This window comes from Mustelus asterias, chromosome 22 (assembly GCF_964213995.1).
Source record: "Mustelus asterias chromosome 22, sMusAst1.hap1.1, whole genome shotgun sequence".
NCBI classification, from domain to species: domain Eukaryota; kingdom Metazoa; phylum Chordata; class Chondrichthyes; order Carcharhiniformes; family Triakidae; genus Mustelus; species Mustelus asterias.
The window spans coordinates 63,969,236-63,994,028 of NC_135822.1; the positions used below are offsets into that span (position 1 = coordinate 63,969,236).

The 24,793-nt window shown below is 43.2% G+C and overlaps 1 protein-coding gene across 1 annotated transcript in view; it reads right to left on the reverse strand.

Annotated features, from left to right (window-relative positions):
• Window positions 1-1,846: 1,846 nt before the first annotated feature.
• Window positions 1,847-24,793, reverse strand: part of gpat2 (glycerol-3-phosphate acyltransferase 2, mitochondrial) — a 71,079-nt gene continuing 48,132 nt past the window's right edge. Inside the window, exons 13-22 of the mRNA XM_078238497.1 lie at window positions 24,060-24,178; window positions 23,101-23,171; window positions 22,635-22,896; window positions 21,907-22,055; window positions 19,866-19,943; window positions 17,331-17,462; window positions 16,662-16,782; window positions 5,895-5,954; window positions 4,357-4,412; window positions 1,847-2,432 (exon numbers count right to left, since the gene is read on the reverse strand). Of these exons, the coding sequence (XP_078094623.1) occupies window positions 2,319-2,432; window positions 4,357-4,412; window positions 5,895-5,954; window positions 16,662-16,782; window positions 17,331-17,462; window positions 19,866-19,943; window positions 21,907-22,055; window positions 22,635-22,896; window positions 23,101-23,171; window positions 24,060-24,178 (1,162 nt within the window). The 3' untranslated portion in view covers window positions 1,847-2,318. The remainder of the gene's footprint in view (window positions 2,433-4,356; window positions 4,413-5,894; window positions 5,955-16,661; window positions 16,783-17,330; window positions 17,463-19,865; window positions 19,944-21,906; window positions 22,056-22,634; window positions 22,897-23,100; window positions 23,172-24,059; window positions 24,179-24,793) is intronic.

Sequence of the window (24,793 nt, forward strand, 5' to 3'; positions counted from 1 at the left end):
TGGTTAAAATTAAGAGGATTGTTTTTTCATGTGTTCATCCCAAAAATCTAAATGCTCTGTTACTTAAGGTCCAGTCAAAGAGAAAAGTGCACTTTTACAGTTGTGAACAAAAGAGCAGTCTATCATCTTGTTGGAGGAAAAGAGTCATTGCAGGCCCACTTAAGAGGCTCTTCACACTAAAGAGTGGTTTCAGTTGCTTAAATCGTGTCTCAGGATTATTGCAGGATTCTCTCAGGGAGATGGATGTTCAGGTCATAAAGTTAGCGTCTTGTTTTTTTTTAATAATCAGCTTTCTTTACAGATAGACTTGGAATAGGAATTAGGCTGGGAGGCTTAAGATACAGCAGCCTCCAAGTTGAAAAACCTTTGGTCTGCAGTTGTGTTCTTTGCAGACTGTTTCTTTTTCATTCTTCAGATAATAAAGAACTTTTGTATCAGAAGCCAGTTTTGGTCAAATGATCAACTATTGTCCAATCAGAATGGTTTAAAGCTAAAAGCCATCGCTTTACAATGTAAATAGATGATGGTCATCCACACCTGCTTCTGGTTAACTGTTTTTTGAAAATTTGGAAGACATGAAGTTTGAAAGTCCAATGATTTTTGAGTTTGGATTAAACTACAAACAATGATAGGTGTGAATCCCATAGTTGGCTTCCTTCTGTATTTGGAGAGGCCCCCAATTATGAACTTCCCAGAATCTTAAGATAACCTGTCTGCTGTATTTGCAGAAGTCACATGACCTTTGGCACTCAGCCACCATGTTGGTGTCTATTATAATAAGAGAGAGATCCAGAAGCTTCCATTCAAACTAAGTCCATGTTTGAAGTTATGAACAAGACATGCCATCACTGAGCATAACTCATTGTAACTAGGTACACTTGGATTCTACTGTGTTTTGGAGAATTTTAAAGAAAATTAAAGTTTTAAAAATGATTTGGTAGTTAAATTTAATCAATTGTTGTGGTACGGAACACTTAAACTGGATGGTCCCAACTTCATTGCAGCAATTCAGCATCAGTGATAGCAAGTAATCATCATTCGTGTGTGGAATGCATGTGAGTATGTGTGTAAGATGGTGCATAGTCATAATGTCTCTGGATCAGTAATCCAGAGGCCCAAGCTAATGCTCTGGGGGGCTCCACCACTACATGCTGGTGGAATTTAAATTCAATTCATACAATATGGAATTGAAAGCTAGTGCCAGTAATGATGACCATGAAGCTATCATTATCGTAAAAACTCATCTTTACCTGGTCTGGCACTTGCAAGTCCACAGAAACATGGTTGACTCTTACCTGCTCTTTGAAATAGACGAGGAGGCCACTCAGTTCAAAGGCAGTTAAGGGCGGGCAATAAATGCCAGCCTTGCCCACCATGCCCAATCCCATGAAAGAATTTTTAAAAATCAATCAGGGTTTTTGTTCCACTGAAACATGCTACAATGTGCTGGTATATCAGCTTTAGGCCAAATTACAGTAACCTTGGCTCGAAGGTTTCCCCAACCCTGATGCCCTCCTTCGACATTCAAATAGATTGCAGACATTCACCATTTCAGCTCGTACATGAAGAAAGCGAGAAACCAGAATTTTGAAACTTGGAAAATATACTGCAATGCAAGTTGCTACCTTCAAGGGAAGGAGTGTGATAAAATATAAAATCAACTTTAAATTTGCAGGAACACTAGAATTGCTGACTTATATATATCCTCTAATAGGCTGTGCACTGGTTACCCTGATTCAAAGGTCACAATTTTCAAGAACTTAAAAACTCAACATAAACCCTAGAGCAACATAGCAGAGTTTTCAACTTCAATATTTCCATTAAAGGCAGACACTGAAGTCGGTCTAACGCATTGCTCACCTAATTTTATTTAAGCACTGAGCAGTACAAGGCAACAAAATCCACCTAACCAATACAAAATAAAAAAATAACGTGAATTCTGAACAAAATTAGTGCTGATTTTTCCATTTAAACTGAAACAAAATTCCTTTCTTTTGCTAAAGTTATACATGAACTTCAAGAATTTCCTCATGAAAGTAAAGGTAAGGGTTTCCCCCTCAACTATGATTCCAGTCTGTAACTCCTGTTGATGCCCCAGCCATTCGGGTTGCAGGGTGAAAAACCACATTGTTTGAACGTCTCATTCACAATAATGGGTTAATCCATGAATCAGGAAGGAGAACAGCCCAGATCAGAAGGACTGGAGAAGTTCAAGCCGATGTCAGTTGGAGCTAGGCATCTCAGAGTCCATGCCATGAATCCAGATGTAAACTGGATGAACCAAATGAAAAAGTAGAACTGTTTACCCCTTTATACTTTCAACATGAGAATTGCTGAACATACTGCTGGAGCTTCAGTAAATTATCAGATTGTTGAAAAGTTTCACTGAGTTTCAGCAAGGGCCCCTCCACTCCAGCCTCCTCTTTGAAAACCTACAAGTGAAAGGAAATGGTTTGGGTTACTACTTCATCAATAATTACTCATTTTCATTCCTACTACATAACATGTCAAGGATTGATACACAGGTACTCTGAAGAAAGTTCAGAAAATCAATTGAAGAGAGAGAAATTACAGCATTAAACTTTACATTTACAATCAAACGCCAAATTATTTGACTAATAGTACATCAAAAAAGCTCAAATTGTAAAACTTCCATCTTTCCAAGTTACCTGGCACTGATCTCAGCCCATTTATCAGCGAGGACTGCAATGCTTTCTTTTCCCTCAGCCTTATCTGCACCAATTACTGCTGGACATGGTTTACATGAAAGATGACCTTCAGTACCTTAGCTGTGTGGCTATTAATTCTGCATGAATATACAGACACATAAAAACTAGAAGCAGGAGCAGGCCGTACGGCACTTCGAGCCCGCTCCGCCATTCATTATGATCATAGCTGATCATCAAATTCAATATCCTGATCCTCCTTCCCCCCATATCCCTTTAACCCCAAGAGCTATATCTAATTTCTTCTTTAAATAACACAACGTTTTGGCCTCAGCTACTTTCTGTGGTAGTGAATTTCATACATTCACCACTCTCTGGTGAAGCAATTTCTCCTCACCTCAGTTCTGAAAGGTTTCCCTTATTCTCAAACAATGAGCCCCAGTTCTGGATTCCCCCACCATTGGGAACATTCTTTTTGAATCTATGCTGTCTAACCCTATTAGAATTTTATAAGTTTCTATGAGATCCCCTCTCTTCTAAACTCCAACGAATACAAACCTAACTGACTTATCTCTCCCCGTTTGACAGACCTGCCATCCCGGGAATCAGCCTAGTAAACCTTCACTGTAGTCTCTCTTTAGCAAAGATGTCCTTCCACAGATAAGGACACCAAAACTGCACACAATATTCCAGGTGTCGCCTCACCAACGCCCTATACAATTGCAGCAAAACATCCCTATCCCTCAAATCCTCTCGCTACGAAGGCCAACATACCATTTGCCATCTTTACTGCCTGCTGTACTTGCACGCTTACTTTCAGCGACTGATGCACGAGGACTCAAAGGTCTCGTTGAGTAGCCACCCCTCTCAATTTATGCCCATTCAAGTAATAATCCGTCTTCCTATTATTGCTACCAAAGTGGATAACCTCACATTTATCCACATGATACTGCATCTGCCATGCATACGCCCACACACTCAGCCTTTCCAAATCTTTGCTTCCTCCTCACAGCTCACCCTCCCACCCAACTTCGTACCATCTGCAAATTTGGAGATAATACATTTAGTTCCCTCGTCCAAATTATTAATATATAATGTGAACAGTTGGGGTCCTAGCACAGATCCCTGCAGTACGCACTAGTCACTGACTGCCAATCAGAAAAAGTCCCGTTTATGCCAACTCTTTGCTTCCTACCTGCTAGCCAGCTTTCTATCCATCTCAAGACATTGCCCGCAATCCCGTGTGCTTTAACTTTACATAGTAATCTGAAATGCAAGACATTGTCGAAATCCTTCTGGAAGTCCAAATAAACCACATCCACTGGTTCTCCTCAGTCAACTCTACTCGTTACATCCTCAAAGTATTCCAATAGATTCATCAAGAATGAATTCCCCTTTGTAAATCTATGCTGACTTTGACTGATTACACCACTGACACTGAGTACGAGCTTGTTGCTCAGCCCCACAGAGCACAGCAACTTAGCCAACCCATTCTAAATTGATGACTGTCCACATACACTACCATGATGAATCACTGTGTTGAGCTTCGAAGCAGGAGTCTCCAGCAGAAATATAAAATATCACTCAACAGAAACAGGTGGTGAAATCCCCAGGGTTCAGCTGTTTGCTGAATAAACTTGGCATTAAAAAAAATGGTAACAAAGTCCCAAATAATAAGAACTTTACTTACCCCCAACTCCTTGAAGGTCTTTATAGCACTGTTGGCAAGACAGAGTGTGGCACTTTCTGTAAAATGTTAAAACATAGATTAGTAGCTCAAGTCTCATTGATCCATGCATTCAAAACCAATTTGTATTCTCAAAAATATGCCACATTGGTAATTAAAAAATATATTCTTAGGATGTGGCAGTTACTGGCAAGGCCAATACATATGGTCCATATCTAATTATCCTTGTGCAAGTGGTCATGAGTCACTTTCTTGACTTCTGCAGTCTATGTTGTATAGGTACTTCCACAGAACAACTGCAGGGCCTGGGGATGGAGGGGTTTGATGGTGGAGATCCAGGTTTATGGCCCAGTGACAGTACAGGAACATCAAGATAGTTCCAAGTCAGAATGGTATGTGATCAGGAGACAAAACATGCTGAAGTCTCAGTGTCTCTGGACTTTATTCTTTTAGGTGATAGAGGTAACAGGTTTGGAAGGTGCTGTTAAAGGAGCCTTAGCAAGTTGCTGCAGTTCAATTTGGAGATAGTAAAACACCAGTGCGTCGTATGGTGTTGGGAGAGTGAATCAAAGTTGAAACTGGTCGATGTGGTGCCAATTAAACTGACTGCTTTTGTTTTGGATGGTGTTAGACTTTTTAAGTGTTGATAGTGCTTCACTCATTAAGGTTAGTGGAGAGTGATCCATCACACTCTTTACATCTGGTGGACACGTTTTGGAGAATCAAGATCTGAGTTACTGATCAAATAATTGGCAGCCTCTGACCTGATCTTGTAACCACAATATTTAATTTACTATTCCAATCAAGTTACTGGTAAATTGTGACCCGCAGGATGTTAATGGTAGGGGATTCAGCAATAGAAATGTCATGGGGAGGTCACTTTGCTGGTGGTTTAACTTGTGGAACAGTAATTGACCACATTAGATTTGTCCTGCTTTCTTAAGTTAGAACATGCTTGGGTGATTTTCCACATTGTCAGATGCCAGTGTTGCAGCTGCACTGGAGCATCTTGCCTCAGGATGCAGCGAGTTCTGGTATACAGGTTTTCAGTTCTGCAACCAGTATGTTGTCAGGACACACAGCCGTTGCTGAATCCAGTGCCTTTAGCTATTTCTTGATATCAAGTGGAGTGCATCAAGTTGACAGAAGACTGCTGACATCTATGATAATGGGATAATTTAAGGAGGAGGCTCAGATGGATCACCCGCTCAGCACTTCTGGCTGAAGACAGTTACAAATGCTTCAGGCTTTCTTTTCTCCAAACAGAAAGTGGTATTAAAACACAGGGACAATAAAATTCCGAAACACTTCTGAATCCTGGATCTCAGTCAGAGTGGTGCTGTTGAGTGGATAATACCCACACCCAAAACTATAACAATAAAAAGCTCCCAGTGCCACTAGAAGTTAAGACATTTGATTTTTTTCTCATCCATAGCACATGACAACATGACATGAACCAATATTCATTTTTTCCTGTGTCTTTGCTGTAGTTTTTGAGCAATTCATTGATTGAAATCATTGTGTTGCATTCATTGACTCACCATATTGTTCCTCTGACTGTGCTTGCAAAAGGTTAAACATCTTCAGCACGCACTGTGGCTCTGAAAGCAAAAACACATCAGATGCATGAGTCTGTAAATCTTGTCAGAAGGACTCTATTACTTCCTGTATATCTCACCTTCGTTAGTGAGGGCTTCATGTTTTTAGGTGTCCAAATCTTGAAATAACACAACCTGTCCTGGTCCCCCCATGCCGAAACTATAGTTAAGAAAGCCCACCAACGCGTCTACTTTCTCAGAAGACTAAGGAAATTTGGCATGTCAGCTACGACTCTCACCAACTTTTACAGACGCACCATAGGAAGCATTCTTTCTGGTTGTATCACAGTTTGGTATGGGGCTCCTACTCTGCCCAAGACCGTAAGGAACTACAAAAGGTCATGAATGTAGCCCAATCCATCATGCAAACCAGCCTCCCATCCACTGACTCTGTCTACACTTCCCACTGCCTCGGCAAAGCAGCCAGCATAATTAAGGACTCCACGCACCCCGGACATTCTTCCAACTTCTTCCGTCGGGAAAAAGATACAAAAGTCTGAGGTCACGTACCAACCGACTCAAGAACAGCTTCTTCCCTGCTGCTGTCAGACTTTTGAATGGACCTACCTTGCATTAAGTTGACCTTTCTCTACACTCTAGCTATGACTGTGAAGGAGAAAATCTTACAGAAAACCATATTTTACATCGTCAAACATATTTACATATTGGACTAATTGGCACCACTCATAACGGGCCAACAATGCACAGGGGCACCCCCGGATGGATATTCGATCGGGTCCCCCCCTGTACAGCTGAGAGACTCACGAATTTCAGAAACTGCGGGAGATCCCTAATCTGCCTAGCAACAGCCTGTAGCTGCATTTTAAACTGGTCAAGGACGATCAAGATCCCTATGAAACGAGACACAGAGTGGGTTATCAAAACCAAGCTATCACTGAAACATTACTAATTCGGCCAAGGCAGACATAAAAATCTGATAAACCAAGATATAAGAATAAAAGGTTAGAATGAAGTACTCCAGACATCCAACAAGACAGGATAACATTAACACTCAATCTCACAAGCAGGAAACACAGACACGGGACAATAGGATCAAATTCAAATAAGGGGACACATAAAGATGATAATGGGAAACGCATTTAGACACCGGGGCAGGACCAAGTAATCCCATTAACACGAACACACACCATACAAATGCAAATTGACAAGCCTCCCAGAGAACTTCCTGACCTGACAGACCACTTTATACATATTGTAAAAAGATGCATAATCAAATGTTCCCGCTCAAATTTGGAGCCCTATAAAGATCCAGGGCTGATGTAATCCAATTGAGATCAACGTGGCCAAGCCACTGTTTCTGAGCTGGCTACGGGGGTCTCCCTAGGATCCTAGTAAATTGTACAATAAAGACACGCTTTGAACCTTGATTTGCGACTCGGCTTCTATTCTGTGCTGGTCAGGGATTTTTCCCTACAACAAAATGGCGTAGTCACAGCAGGATTTGATATCTGACTTCTGACTGATAACCACAGTTTGAAAGTCGGGATCAAATTTAAACGAATCTGATACAAATCCAGAGCAGTCAGAGGCGAGTGCAGGTCTCCGTTCAAAGTGAGGTACCTTTAAGGGTTAGGGTTTGTCTGTTTTGAGTATTGTTGTCTTGTAGAACTGTATAATCTTGCCTAAGTTTTAAATTGAAACAGAAGTCCGCACTAAAGAGGTACAGGTCAGAACAACCGCGTGGAAGAAGGTAAGTAACTGTTAACTTTAATAGGAGTAAAGGACCAAAGGTAAAGATAACAGGTTTTGGGCTATTTGATAACAAAGAATTAAGACTAATATAAAGATAAGTACCGCATGCAGAACTAATTGGTGTAACTAACCCAGGATTGTAAATGAAACCGCTGTCTGTGCCAAGGCAATAGGACAAGGGAGTGCTTGACTCAAGGTGCCCTACCCTAAACTGGACGTTAAGAGGAGAAATCTCCCACGCTAAGGTTGGGTTTTGAAGCGGGCGCTAAGAGGGACAGGCACTCAAGGTGCAAGGCACGGACAGTGTAAATCGGGTAACAACACTGACTCTGAAGGGACGAACAACCTCAGAGTCGATACAGTTACTAACTATAACAGGGGCTTTGATAACAGAGTACAGGTGTGTAAGTGTTGAGGAAAAGTGGACCCGATCCATCCTGACCAAGAGACACGACGACGGAGGATCCATTAGGGACCCGGGCGGAGTTTGATAACCTTGTTCGTCTGTAGAGAACACCACAGCCCATAGCAGGATACCCGGGTTTGGGGTAACGGATCAACCCTGCTAGTGGGGGTGGTGGCCGAGCGGGAGGCGTTGTACTTAGAGGGGCTGGGAACAGGGGCGGACAAACCCACTAAACAACCAGCACACATCCCAATAAGACAACACAAAATAGTCCAAGCGTGAGGTGTCAGGAATAGTTGGGGGAGCCCAGGGGAAAGAGACCCACTGGAACCTCACTACGAGGCTCTACAGCAATACAGACGGTGCTGGGGCAGTATCAGTGACAGGAGTTGAGGCACTTTTACTGTAGCAGCCAGCATACGGGGGTTGCAGGACTGCTAGACAGAAAAATGGCAGACCACGTTGTTAAGGGAGAAACTGCAGTAGCTCTCATTTTAAAGTATCTGTTAGCCAGAGAAGCGATTGTTGCAAAGATGAAACGGAACGGGTGGAACGCATCACAAACTTTAGAAGATCAAAGAAAGTGGGTAGACGGAGTTAAACGGGACAAAACAAAAGTAATGGGAGTAATATTAGTGACCCAGTTAGCTGGACTAATTGAGGAAGTAAATGCCTCCATGGAGGAGAGACACAAAGAGACAGAACAAATTAAAGTATTACAGGAGAGAGTGAGGGAGTTAGAATACAGAAACAACACTGCGGAGATAACGCAGAGATCAGAGGAAACGGACCCTCGGCGCCCATACGAGTCAGTGCAGAAACATACAGCCACTCCAGCATCAAAAGAAAACATAGACAATTATAATCTAGCGCCAGTCACGAGAGGAGGGACGTTAGCACAACCAAAGGCAACCTATAAGCCTTTTACGCCAGGGGAAAGGCAGCAGATTATGGCATCCCTGGGGAAGTTAAAACCCAGAAGCGCAAACCTGGAATTTTGGGGCGAATTAGATTCGCTCTGGGTAGGACACCAGTTACATTTAAGGGACATACACCAGCTGGTCAGGGCAGCCTGTCCAGCGGATAAATGGAGGTTGGTAGCAGGAGGGCCAGCGGCTCAAGCAGCACAGGACTATAATGGAGGAAGGTGGACACATGCCGTTCCTACAACGGCTGAGATAGATGACCAGCAGGCACCCTTTACATTATTCAAGACCGAAGTCCAACGGGTCTTAGGGAATTCCCCCACTAATTGGAGCAGGATCACAAACACTAAACAAGGACGGGGGGAAAGTGCATCGGAATTTGGAGAGAGATTATTCGGGGTATATATGGAATGTTCAGGACGAGACGACGCGGATAGGAGGGACAGGGCTTTTGTTCAGGCATTTAAGGACGGGCTCTCAGAGGCACACCAAGAGATCCTTAAAATGGGGGTGATAGCATCCCAAGACTATGACGAGCTAGTCGAGTGGGCTAGCGGGATAAGAGAAGAGAAGGCTGCCCAAACCAAGCCCAGACGAGAGAGAGTTGTAACCCCCCATAACGGAGATAGGGGGAGAACCGGGTTCAGCTGCTACACATGTGGCCAGCCAGGGCATACGGCTAGATTCTGCAGAGGGACACCAGTCAAAGGGAAACCTGAGAATGGCGGGCCTCGCTGCGACCACTGCCATAAACCAGGGCACACTGAGGCAACATGTTGGGGGAAGCATGGGAGACCCCAGGACAACTATGGAACAACCCCGGGGGCACCACACTCCCGGAATCCACCAGGGTGACTAGGAGAAACCTTAAGCCAGGGAGATGGCAGAAGAGAGAGGGTTAGTGTAGCCACGCCCACAGAAGACTGTGAATCCCGACAAAAGCCGGTGTCCGTCCACTCCACTTATCGGCCAACATTGGTCAAAATCTCACAACCCGTAGCTCCCATCCAAAACAGGAAAGAGGGGGAGAGAATATACGTAGATGCCGTGGTAGGGGGTAGGGAGTGCCACATGTTAGTAGATACGGGAGCAGCCATATCAGTTACAAACCTACCCCTGCCACTGACCAACAAAAGAATACACATAACCGGGGTAGGAGGGGAGAGAATACCCGCCTATCTTAGTGAAACCACACTAGTAGAAATCAACCACAAGTACATTCCAATGCAATTTTACGTTTGTCAAAATAATGAGGGCACAATCATGGGAAATGACCTAATGAGGGAATACCAGGTACTGATAGATTGTGGGAAAGGAAAACTAATTTGGCCACAACCTGACGGTAGAAAGACCAGGCAAGGGACACTAGCCAACCACCTGGGGATGGTTGGGGTAGCCACTGTCGTGGCCCGAGATTGGGACCAGGAACGAGAAGGGTTCGGAGCCATCTGTGCTTCTATTCCAGAAGCCTGGGCTAGGACGAAATTAGATACCGGACTAACCGACACAGAACCGATAAAAGTCCCAGGACCAGAGCACAAGCCCCACAGACAATACCCTATCAAAAAGGAAGCGAAAGGGGCAGTGGTAGAAATAGTCAAAGGTTTAATAGAAAAAGGAATCCTCAGGGAAACCACCAGTACCACCAATTCCCCCACATGGCCAGTCATCAAACCTGACGGGAGCTACCGGCTCACCATCGATTACACCGGTTTGAACAAGGTAACACCTAAATTACACCCCATTGTGGCAAACCCCTCGACTATTTTAAACGGATTGGCACAAGACCACAAAATTTTCACGGTACTAGATATCGCAAATGGATTCTGGTCCCTTCCACTAGACCCAGAATCCCAAGACAAATTTGCTTTCACTGTGGGAGAAAAACAGTACACATGGACCCGTCTCCCACAAGGATTTCATAACAGTCCTGCCATATTCCACAGAACGATGAGCGACATCCTAAGTAGGGTGAAATTGCATGAGGACAATACAGTTCTCCAATATGTGGACGATGTCTTAATAGCGTCCAAAACAGAACAAGGGCACAAGGCAGCCCTGTATGCAGTACTAAAAGGATTGGCAAAAGCCGGGCTGAAAATAAGCCCACATAAGGCACAAATTGCAAAACCCCAGGTCCTGTACTTAGGACACCTAATTTCCCAGGGAGTTAAAAACATGCCCGCAGATCGCAAAACCGCGATTAAAGAAATGCCACGACCAGTCACAATAAGAGGGGTCCGGAAAGTTTTAGGACTATTCAATTATAGCAGGAGTTTTATCCCTGACTTTGCACGGATCGCGGAACCAATTCAGAGATTAGTAAAGGGAGGAAAGCCAGCCCTGGAAAGGATAGAGTGGGGACAAGAGCAAGAGACAGCATACGCAGAACTGAAAGCAAGGTTAGTTTCAGCCCCTGGATTGGGATTGCCCGATGGAAGCAAAAAGTTTCACATCTTCTGCGACAACCGGGACGGCTTCTATTCTGCCGTAGTGGCACAGACTCATGGAGATAGAAAGAGACCCGTAGGGTATTATTCAACGGCTGAGGGACCAGTAGTCACCGGGATGCCCAGGTGCATAGCCGCCCTAGACTGTGCAGCATGGGCTGTAGGGATAAGTGAGCCCATTGTCATGACAGGAGATATTGTACTACACACAAAACATACATTGGTAGAGATGCTAAACACGGGCAAACTCAAAACAGTCTCCAATATAAGGAGGGCAAGGTGGGAGGCCACACTCCTACCGCCTAACAAGTCAGTCACGATCGTAAGGGACACGGGAGAAAATCCCGCGGAAGGGATTTTAGATATTGGGGAGGCACACAGCTGTGGAGAAACTGACAAAAATGACGAGGAAGGAAAGATTAGAGATGAACCCCTTCCAACAGCAGATAAGACCGTCTATGTGGATGGGTCCCGCAAATATGTATCCGGATCCCCAAGGACAGGGTGGGCAGTAGTGGACCAGAACCTGGAAACCCTAGAATCAGGAAGGATCGACGGGGGTCAGTCCGCTCAGGTAGCAGAATTAGTTGCCCTCACCCAAGCCCTAAGATTAGCAGCAGGAAAAACAGTCAATGTGTATACAGACAGCCAATACGCATTTGGTGTGATCCACGATTACATGCCAGCATGGGGGAGAAGGGGATTCATCACAACAGGAGGTACCCCCATTAAACACCAACAGCAGATAAGAGCACTGCTAGCAGCTAGTGAACAACCGACAGAGGCCGCAGTAATTAAAATAAAAGCCCACCAGCGGGAACCTGGGAGGGACACCCCGGGGTGGATTCACTTCAAAGGGAATCAAGCCGCAGACGCAGCGGCACGGCAAGCACTAGAAAACAGTGACATTAAAAGCATGCCCCTTGCAGCAATAACGATAGAACAGGAAGAGATTGACATACAGAAATTACATGGGGACATTACACAGCAAGAACGAGACAGGTGGGAGGAGCTGGGCGCAGTTAAAGGGACTGACGGGGTGTGGAGAAAAGATAACCGAGTATTGGCACCAGGATGTATCCAGAACACATTACTGGAACTACACCACGGGCTTCCCCATACAGGCAGGGATGCAATGATACAGAGCCTGGAGAGAGAGTGGTGGTGGAAAGGATTGGGACGAGATGTGGCCACATACTGCCGCAGATGCACTATATGTGCCCAGCACAACCCCGGGAAGCCCATAAAGGTAAAGATGGGACACCAACCCAGACCAAAGGGACCCTGGGAACAGATACAAATGGACTTCATCGGACCACTGCCCCCCTCTCACGGGAAAACATACTGCCTGGTAATAGTAGACCAATTCACCAGGTGGGTAGAGGCATTCCCCACAACCAATTGTACAGCCCTAACAGTAGCCAAGATATTGGCAGCAGAAGTCATTCCCCGGTGGGGGATGCCAATTCAAGTTGATTCGGACCAGGGAACACACTTCACAGGAAAGGTTCTGAAAAACATTTGCCAACTATTAGGAATAAAACAAAAATTTCACATCCCCTATCACCCACAAAGTTCCGGGATGGTGGAGAGGATGAATCGGACTCTAAAAACAACAATGGCAAAGGCAATGCAATCCTCAGGTAGAAATTGGACAGAAGTCCTACCTGCAGTCCTGATGAGGCTTAGGGCGACCACAAATCGAACTACCGGCTTGACTCCATACGAGCTGATGACCGGGCGAGCAATGCACTTGCCCGAAAACATTATTACAGGCTGGACAGATGTGGGTCCGATAAAAGATAGGATCCGACAATACATCCGAGACCTTAGCACCCAATTGAAGGGGATGCGCCGGTCCGTAATTTCTAATCAGGCACAGGTCGACGCAGAGGGGGACTCAGAAATACTACCAGAAGTCCCAAAAGCTGGGAGCCGGGTATTAACAAAGGTGCTTCCTGCAAAACCAGGATTTGCCCCAAGATGGCACGGACCTTACGAGGTCATTATTAGCGGAGATACCTGTGCCTGTATAGATATAAGAGGACAGGGGGTCTGGAAACACTGGACCCAATTAAAACTATATGAGGACAAATAAACTAAAAAAATACCGTTTTGCTCATTCAACTTCCACAGGAACCAGGACCAGATCCACTATCAAGACGTCGGAACCAACTACCTTTAATTTGATTGCCTGTTTATTTTTTGTATATACTGTAATTGTAAAATACTGTTGAAAAAAAAAAAAAGAGCGATATGGGAACAGGGACATATCTGATAATAACCCTGACCATTGTAAATACACTCCAGCATACGAGGGTTAGGGGAGCAGAACCACCAATCATGGAAGGAAACCTATTCCTGAAAACACACATCCAGATCTATGGGAATAGGACCGCTTGTTACCCCTCAGCGCGATCAGTAAACTCCCTATTCATAGCAACACCAGGGTGGCTCCCACAAGAGTTATTCACTATTGACACATCGGGGGCACCCTGCAAAGAACATATTGGGTACTTTAAGCAAGGGATACAAGGAAGGTGTGTAGAGCTCACTGAGCCGGGAATTCTAAGGGGGACGGGACCCCAACCGGAGGAGACACATGGGAACTACCCACAATGTTTTAAGGGAGAGGGATGGGGGTGCGTGCATGCCTTTGTCCCTAAAAATGATTCGTGCGCTGAGGCACATTGTGCTCTCCAGGAGTGCCGGGTCCGGGAAGGACACTTCACCTGTGACTGCAAGCAACAGAAATGCATTGCAGTCACCGCGGGTAGGCAGCTTATGTGTGGCAAGTGCAACGGCACCCACGTAAGCTCAGCCTCAGGGACATATCCATTTGATTCTCACCAAGAGGTACAATCAAGTGGACAGTCCAGGGGGAGGGAAGGTCCCACAAGATGGGGCCATGCGGTCAAACGACCCCGGGGAAATGCATGTTATCGGGTTAAAGACGGGTACGTGTTTTTATTTAAAAATGTATACATGACGGCCACAGACAGGCCTCCAAGGTTCTTTTCCGTAGGGACAATCAGACCTCTCACGGTTCCATGCCCAAGTGAGGGGCATGTCCAGAAACGCATAGTGACCAGGGCCATCAGCGCAGAATTTTGCTCCGACTGGCAGGCCCCTGTCACACTAGGGTCTTCTTTAGGATATGGATTTCTGGGGACACTATCCCTGGGAGGCGCCGCAGGGGTGATCAGTGCCAGTAATAGGAACTTCTTCATATGTGGACTGACCATTTTAGGAAACAACACCCTACAAGCATTAGGCGCAATTGACCAAGAACTCGCAGAACTCAGACTATACACACAACAAACAAGATATGCGGTGGACTATCAGCTAGCCAGACAAGGGGGGGTATGCACCATCATCAAGGACAAATGCATCACATACGTACACGACGAGACACTAAACATAACAGCAGCCATGTCCGGGATACAAAAGCAATTGGATAACTTTAAACAGGGGTTAACAGGGACTGATGGGTGGTTAGGATGGCTGTTTAACACCGTTTGGGGAGCATACATTATGAAGGGATTAATCCTAGTAGTAGCCATCCTGTTCACAGTCTGCCTTGGCCTAACCTGTATTAAAGTGATATGTGCAAATATTACATCAAGAATGCTACCCACTGCCAGTATCCAGATGCAAGAACTTAACAACGATACAGAAGAAGAGGAGCAACGACAAGGACAACAGCTGTACAAATCACTGTTCCTCTGAAGGTCGTCCATGGGGGGCCAGCCATGAATGGCACCCCCTGGACGAGAGGAGGGACTGAAGGAGAAAATCTTACAGAAAACCATATTTTACATCGTCAAACATATTTACATATTGGACTAATTGGCACCACTCATAACGGGCCAACAATGCACAGGGGCACCCCCGGATGGATATTCGATCGGGTCCCCCCCTGTACAGCTGAGAGACTCACGAATTTCAGAAACTGCGGGAGATCCCTAATCTGCCTAGCAACAGCCTGTAGCTGCATTTTAAACTGGTCAAGGACGATCAAGATCCCTATGAAACGAGACACAGAGTGGGTTATCAAAACCAAGCTATCACTGAAACATTACTAATTCGGCCAAGGCAGACATAAAAATCTGATAAACCAAGATATAAGAATAAAAGGTTAGAATGAAGTACTCCAGACATCCAACAAGACAGGATAACATTAACACTCAATCTCACAAGCAGGAAACACAGACACGGGACAATAGGATCAAATTCAAATAAGGGGACACATAAAGATGATAATGGGAAACGCATTTAGACACCGGGGCAGGACCAAGTAATCCCATTAACACGAACACACACCATACAAATGCAAATTGACAAGCCTCCCAGAGAACTTCCTGACCTGACAGACCACTTTATACATATTGTAAAAAGATGCATAATCAAATGTTCCCGCTCAAATTTGGAGCCCTATAAAGATCCAGGGCTGATGTAATCCAATTGAGATCAACGTGGCCAAGCCACTGTTTCTGAGCTGGCTACGGGGGTCTCCCTAGGATCCTAGTAAATTGTACAATAAAGACACGCTTTGAACCTTGATTTGCGACTCGGCTTCTATTCTGTGCTGGTCAGGGATTTTTCCCTACAACAACTGTAACACTACATTCTGCACTCCCTCCTTTCCTTCTCTACGAATGGTATGTTTTGTTAGTGTAGCGCGCAAGAAACAATACTTTTCACTGTATGTTAATACATGTGACAATAATAAATCAAATCAAAATCAGATCAAATGAAAGTGGAGAATGAAAAGCTTCACAGAATGCTTCTCAAAAAAATAGCTGCATCAAACAGTTGAGTCCAAAAAAGAGATACTGGAGACTGGGGTTCATTTACTCAGCCACTCTGGGCTTCACAGTCAGATTTACCCAATGGGCACAGCACTGAGCTGATTGTTAATATGAAGAAGGAAAACAAAAGATCCAAGTCTAAGTCCCAAAGCGGGCATTTCCACAGCTTCCCTGGCAAAGCCCACAATGCACAAAGCCATCAGTGACATTCCAAAATCATAAAAATAAAATACATAAAAATAAAGAGGAAAAGAGAGGTGAGGCCTGCTTGCCACACTACCATTTTGATGGATTTACACAATCTAAGAGTCCAGCATTCTATGAAACATACAGAATTCTACTTCTAGTTCTGAACACCTTTATTTTATTCATAATCTGATCATTATGGTTTAACGCTCACATACCTTCTATTGGCAAGTCAAATTTGTGGAGCAAACTCGCTGCTGCCTCGTATGCCTTCAACACAGGCTGCAGCAGACTACAAAGAAAAAGGAAAAATGTGTGGCTTTCCCTGGTTCGGCCAAGCTGGAAATAAGATGACAACACATCAGGCACCTCCTATCAAAGGTGAGTTAAACAACAGAAACAAATGGCCAAAAATGAAATGCTCTATACCAATCATCGATTTATTGCTGTCCCAGCAATATGTACTTAGGTGAAGATTTATATAACAGGAAGTGCAGGAAAAACTCAGCAAGTCTGGCAGGATCTGTGCAGAGAGAAGCCGAGTTAACGTTTCGAGTCCAATAACCTTTTCATCAAAACTGCTGAATTTTTCAAGTACTTTCTGTTTTTAATTTCAAAGATGCAGCATCTGCATCTGTACAACTGTACTAATGCTATAAATCGACATCTTGAGTCTTCACATCATTCTGCAACTTTGGTGAACTGAAGCTGACCACAACTTTATTCAACACAGTTCTTTCTTACTTGAATGATGAGTCATTCAACAAATAGAACTATCTATGAGTTTCAGTTACATCATTAACTACTCTGTACAGTATTTAAACCTTTCGGAGCTAGTATCAAAACTTAATTGTGGAAAAGCAAGACTTCTAAATGAGTCAGTATACCTTGAAATAACACTTCCAGACTGCTTCATCAGTGTCACTTTCGGAGTCATCAAAATCATCCATCACCTTCCACGTCAGCTCCTTGGCAAACCGCTTCTGCCATGTGTCACATGCTGGCTGTTTGTTCTCATTCTACCAACAGTGGGGAAAGCAGGAATTTCAAACCACTTATGCAGAAACAAATGTTACAGCAAACTGCAAAATAAAACATGCACCAGCCAAAATCTCTCATGCCTAAATTGATAGTCAGTTTGAACAAAGTTTCATAGTACAGAGAGCAGCATCTTGCCTCAGAAGTCATACAAGTGTGAAACCAGGGAGTACATCTCTGCAGGAAGTGATCACCAAGGCTCCTTTGACAGCAACCTCTACCACCGAGAAGGACAAGTGCAGGAGATGCATGGGAACATCACCACCTGCAAGTTCCCCTTCAGGCCAAACACTACTCTGACTTTGAACTATATTGACATTCCTTCACTGTCACTGGGTCAAAATCCTGGGACACCCGAACAGCACTTTGAGTGCACCTATGCCACATGGATTGCAGATGTTCAAGGCGGCAGCTCACCACCACTTCAAGAGCAATTAGGCATGGGCAATAAATGCTAGCTTAGCCAGCAAGGCCCACCTCCAAAGAAATATTTTTTCTTTTAAATCCTCATCCATTTCCCTCTGATAACATATTAGATTCCAACAGCAGCAATCTTGTATGATGTTTGTCGTCCTAAGCTCAAGGGTGCTTGGATCAGTGTTACAATGATTTCAGCTACTCAGCTCACAACAGGAAGAAAATGTGGAGCCGCACAGCACTGTGCTTCATCATCAAAGCATCAGATGAGCCGATTTGATGTTGCATACAAAAAGGTGTTAAATAGCATTTACAACACAGCCACAAGCCAAATTCATCCCACTGTTATGCTCCGCAAGTGCCTCTTCCAACTCTACATCATCTCACTTTATCAGCTTGACATTCTGTTTCTTTCTCTTAAATGTTTTTATGCTATTTGCCCTAGCTGCTTCTTGTGATGAATTCCACAATCCAACCACTGAGTAAGCATGTTCCTCCCGAATTCCCTATTGGATTAATTGGTGATTGTCATATTTATGGCCCAAGAAGTTTGACTATCGTGACAAACTGTCACTAATTTATTTAAAGTAAAGTTTATTTATTAGTCACCAGTAAGGCTTACATTAACACTGCAATGAAGTTACTGTGAAATTTCCCAAGTCGCCACATTCTGGCACCTGTTCGGATCAATGCACCTAACCAGCACATCTTTCAGAATGTGGGAGGAAATGGAGCACCCAGAGGAAACCCACGCAGACACGAGGAGAATGTGCAAACTCCATACAGACAATGACCCAAACCGGGAATCGAACCCAGGTCCCTGGCGCTGAGAGGCAGCAGTGCTAACCACTGTGCCACCAAATTTATTTTAAACAGCCTGTGGAATCTACAATAATACTGCTGCTTCAATTGTCTGATTCTCTTTACAAACAAAATACCAATTAGATATTATTTGACATCTGGTTTTAAATTCAGTCTGGATAACAAAAGATTAACATCCCCAAATACAAACTCACTCAATGGAATAGACTTCACACACAAAATTCCCTCAGTTTCAAGCCTGTCTCTCAGGTGGCTACAATTAATAAATGCCAGAAGGTAAAAAGACACATTATAATTTCTTCCAAACATCCCAAAGCACTTCACATACCGCATCCTTCAGTGTAGCATTTTTTTTATGGAGACAAATTATGGAACCATAGGTGGTTAGAGGAGGTGGCTTTTTGGCTCGTCATATCTGTGCAAGCTTCTGGAGCAACCTATTGAGTCCTACTTCCCCACCGTCCTGCATTTCTTTTTCTTTTCAGATAATTATCCGATTCTGTTTTAATGGCTTCAATTGAATACATCTCGTTTCCCCCCCCCCCCCCCCCCACCCCACACCCCACACCCCACACTTTCAGGCAGTGCATTCCAGATCTGAACAACTTGAGATATAAAAATCTATTTTCATGTATTACTATTGGTTTTTCTGCCAGTCACCTTAATCAGTGCCCTCAGGTTCTCGATCTCATCTCCTCTTAACCTTCTCTCCTTCAAGAACAACCCCATCTTCTCCAATCTCCAACCATTAGTTGAATAGTTGAAGTTCCTCCTGTCGGAAGCATTCTCATGATCTTGCAGCACCCTCTCTCATGCAATCAGCTCCTTCTTGAAATGTGGCGCATACAACTGGACACAATACTCCAATTGTGGCTGAATCAGCATTTTATACAGGTTAATCATAACTTACTTGCTTTTGTACGCTCTGCCCTATTTTATAAAGACGAAGTTCCATGTGCTTTATTAACCATTTCCTCTGTCTTGCCATATATAAATATCAGATGATTGCTCTGGGTAAAAGGGGGTTATCTGCTTCACCTCAGGAAGGAGCTCTTCATATTGCTGAAGACCATAATAGAATTCAAAAATTCTTATGATCACCCCAAACAAAATTACTGCCACTCGCACCAGAAAAATGCCCTCACCTCCTCCATGATGAGAATCTCACAATACATCAACTTGTCCACCGCTTCCTGTGAAAACTGGTACACTGACTGGCAGGGCTGCAAGGAATTCAAGCAAAACACAGACTATTATAGTATAAAATGGGGAATCAATTGAAAATAAATATATTCATGGAGAATTGTTACAAATGGGAAAAGACCATTATGCCTTAGAAGCCCATTCTATTTTGGTAGAACCACTCCACATGCCACAAACTGGATTCATATCGCGTATTACCATTGAAAAAAGTCTCAAGGTGCTTCATGCAAGTATCGAACACAAAGTGTATCCCTAGTCAAAGAAAGACGGAGTAGAAGGGGTGTTTAAAAGCTCAGTCCAAGTGCAGAAATTTAAGGGAGCTATTAAGGGGAAAGATTTGCAGAGATGTTCAGGGAGGGAATTTAAACATTTTTGAAACTACAAAAGTGGCTCAAAAGGAATTGGTGACGTGCAAGAGCTGAAAAAATGCAATTTGCAAGGAGTTGTCTTGTAGATGTTTAAAGACAAGAAAGAATCAGGCCATGAAGTGATCTAAACATGAGGCTGTGAACTTTAAAATTCTGGAATTGGAGCAACATAGGTTTGCAAAGGCAAGGATGATACAGGCGTGCAGGAGGAGGTTTAAGTTTGGATACACTAACAAAACATTAGTATAATTCAAAATTATGAAGGCTAGAGAGACCATCCAGAGAGCAGTGGAACAGTCAAATCTGATCATGACGAAGGCTTAGACAATAGTTTCAGCAGCAGATGGCAGTGCAAGAAAGAGCGATGTTATGAAGGTGGAAACAGAAAGCCTTTGTAATGGAGAGGACATAGGATCAGAAGCTTAGTTCAGAATCAAGTAGGACACCAAAACTGTGGGAAAATGGAATTGCTGGCAAGTGCAAGGAGGTTGTGCCGGCACTGAAGGCGACAGCTTTGAACTTCTCAATGCTGAACTGGAAGAATTCATGGTACGTCTCCTGTCTCACCATAATGGCCAATCACTTCTCTCGTCAGCCAAGAGTCCTTTGACTATTATTACTAAAGGCTGCAATATTTTCTTCTCGTAACTTGTCAACCTGACCTTCTGACCCTGCTTTGAACTACACAGCGGTAAGGAACATATGTGAAATACGTGGAAGTTACAACACAACAACAGGCCATTTGACCAATTCAGTCCATCACATAATAAGTCTAATCACATTTATTCACCTCGTTCCCATATCCCTTTGTTTTCATTGTTCATCGGATATAGTTTCTGCCTCGACGACTATCATGGAAATGAATTCCACAATCTCATTATAATCTGTAAATAAATTTCTCCTGCCATCTTTTGTAATCCCTTAGATTTAATGGACCCTCCTTCTTCACCCCTCAGATTTTAGAAGCATTCAACTATTCCTCCCTTTCACAATTTTAAATAATTTGATGAATAATATGAATCATTCTAACAAGAAAATATCCAACATTTCACTTCTTCAGATTTTAGTTCCTCACAGCAAACAGCATCCGATTCAATCTGTATTATTTACCTTTAAAGTTCTTCCTATAACCTAGAGACCAAGACTACTCTGGGGTCGAAAGAACTAACTTTGCCGGTTTTGGAACCAACTACACACTTTAACACCACAAAGCTATCAACCAATTGTTAACATATAGAGTGAACAGAAATGGCCCCATAGCTGAACCCTGAAGGATGCCATGAACCACTTCTAACCATTCAAATCACTACCACGATGTATATATGTTTTCTTCTTTGAGTAATTTGTAATCCAGTTTGCCATCTTCTATCTATTTCCTGAACCCTTAATTCAGTAATCTTTCTTGTGAGATTTGGTCAAAGTCCTTCCTAAAATGTCAATATACTGCAGTTACTGCATCGACTTCATGTTGAGCTCTGTCAGGCACATATGTCCCTTTTGAAATTCATGTCAGCTACTTTCAACTATTTTCTTGTTATTGACGTGGGTCAGCGTTTTCATTTCCTTCATTTAAAATCTGTTTCCATCTTTGAATATAAACAGATACTGCTCTTACCGGTAAAAGTAAGACCTCATTGGACAGTAAGTGACAAAGCTGAACAATTTTACAGATGAGTTCCTCTTGGCTGATTGCAATCTCTGCATTGGAGTCCCAATCCATCATGTATTTAGCCACTTCCTTTAAAAGAGAATTTAAAGCACAGGCTGAAAGAAAAAGAAAGACAAAAATGTTAACATTAAATGTTGAATTTAACAGCAATGCAGCACACACAGACACAGACACACACCTACATACATACATTAATTACTACAAACACAGGCCATCTTTGATTATGGAAAATTAATGGCAGTCAAACAGGAGGATGTGAAAATGAGACATGGGTAGTACCAAGATTTGTTCTTTTCCAAAGTGGAAACTGCTCACACCTACACAGTATCCCCAATGAACAACAATGTGTAACAGTGTAAAAACACAACCGACAAAGTTGTGACTGAATTTTAAAACGAAAAACCTGGGCACTTTTTTGGTCAACGTAAGTGTGGCTCAGCATCACAGAGAACTAATTTCAAAAAACAAACGAAGAATGCTGCAAATCAATCGTAAATACTGGAAATGCACAGCATATTGGTTAGCACCAGAGTGACAAGAGAGAAACACCAATGTTGTGGGTGTAGAATGAACTTTCACATCCAAAGTGTTCCTCTATCCTCTTTCAGAAGCTGCATAATATGCTGTGCATTTCCGCAATGTTCTTTTTAAAACAAGTGGCTCATGTCACTTACCAGCTATAGCCTCACAGATAAAAACAGGGAGAATAGAATTGCTGCAAAAACTAAGCTCATCGACAGCTTTCCGGGTTGTCTTTGGTATCACAATGAGATTTTTCAGTGGACAGCTCCTCAACATCACACAGTCTCTCAGCATAAAAAGGGCATGCAGCACAATATCCTGTAGCTTCCCTGAAAATCCTACATCAAAATGCCTTGCAAGAACCTCATTCATTAACCAGCAGAACTCCTTTGCCAATGTGGTAAGGAAGGTGCCCTGAAGAAAGACATAATTTTTAAAAAGTCAACAGCTTTACATAATACAAAGAAGATACTTAAAGAGGTAAAACATTTACTTTGTTAACTGCTCACCCAGTAAGTAGGAGTATCAGAGCTGCTCATCTCCCAGTAACTTCTCAGATGTTCAGGCAATGTACTTTTGGTAATATAAATAAGTTAACTGATCAGAGAGACAACCTACCTGTCGGTACTTGTGAAACAGGAGGCAGGCCATGATGGTGGTTGACATGATTGCTGAGCAACAAGTAGCATCTGTCAGAAAGGAAGGTTGGGAATTAGTTACAGCAAATAAAAGTCCTCGGAAACTAGTGCTCTCCATGTGGAACCATAATTGGACTAGAACCTACCCACAGAATAATGTAATATCAAAGGTCATTTGACCCATCTTGACTGTGAAAGAGCTGCTCGATTTAGTCCCACATCCCGTCACTTTCTCAACAGCCCTGCAGATTAGTGCTCTTGAAGTCCAAGTCTGATTTTGTTTTCAAAATTCCACTGGAATTGATTCCACCCCCTCTCAAAGTAGCTAAGTTCAGATCTTCTCAACTCTGTGCCAAAATACTTCTCATTTTCCCTCAAGTTCCTTTGTCAATTATTTTGAATTTATCACTTCTGGCTGCCTATCATCTTGCCACACGCAACAGTTTCAAAACCCCTCAATTTTGACAACTCTATTAAGTCTCCCTTTTTGTGTTGCTGCAATCTCAATGTGGGATTTTCAGGGAAGCTACAGGATATTGTGCTGCATGCCCTTTACATCTGTTTAAGATTTGGTAATAATTATGCTATTGTTTTTACATTGGCTTTCCTAAATGGCTCAAGCTCATTCTCTTACAATATACATCTCAAGATGTGAAGAGGAAGGATGCTGTAGGAATAATATCAAGGTGCAGCCTCAAGATAAAAGCCTGACACACACATCCCAATGGGATCACAGAACACAATTACATCTCCTTAGTTTTTTTCATAGCCAGGATGACTTATTTTCTTCTACACCAGTGAGCTCAAGCAATAAAATTCCCAAACCTGAAAGAACATTAGAAACAGTTAGAGTAAAATGGCTGCATTAATGAAGATACATGTGGAAAAAGAGTGTCTTTAATACAGGTCTATGTATTCACCAATGTCAATCAATCTTACTGTAAAGCATGTGCCTCCCCAGATCAACCACTAGTGCTCCGTGATGTTTGCTTAGTTGAATCAAATCTTCATTGTTCAGAAGCCAGTCCTGTGACTTCTCGTAGTACACAGCATCAGAGCTGAAACACAATGTCTTTTATCAAAATACTGAGGACAACTTAACGACAAATAACTTAGATTTGCCCGAAACACCTACATTTAAACATTTCATCTTCCACCCTCAAATTGTGAAACAGCAAAACAACCTGATAGGGAATTCCTTACAGTTTAACCTCATGACATGTTAAAATTGCAAGCCACAAGTGGACTACAGTCGTAACCATATTTGATTTTTGATCCACGCTGGCCTTAATGCCCAGGTTCCCACCTGTATTGCCATTCATCACATGCAATGCTGGAGTGTTTCAGGAAAATATGGTGAGAAGCAGCTGGGTGCATTTGACTGAACAAATGAAGGTGTCAGTACACAAGCACACGAACTTGGAGCACAAGAAAGTTACTCGGCCCTTCAGGCCTGTTTCACCATTCAATATTATAACCTCAACACCACACTCCCACCTACCCCCATAACCCTTCATGTCCTCACTTATCAAGAATCTATCTAGCTCCATCGCCTTTTGAGGAGCAGTTCGAAAGGCTCACTGCTTTCAAGAGAAAATAAATTCCCCCTCAAAGACAAAAAAAGAGAAAATGAATTCCTCATCTCTGCTTAAATGGGAGACCCCGTGTATTTA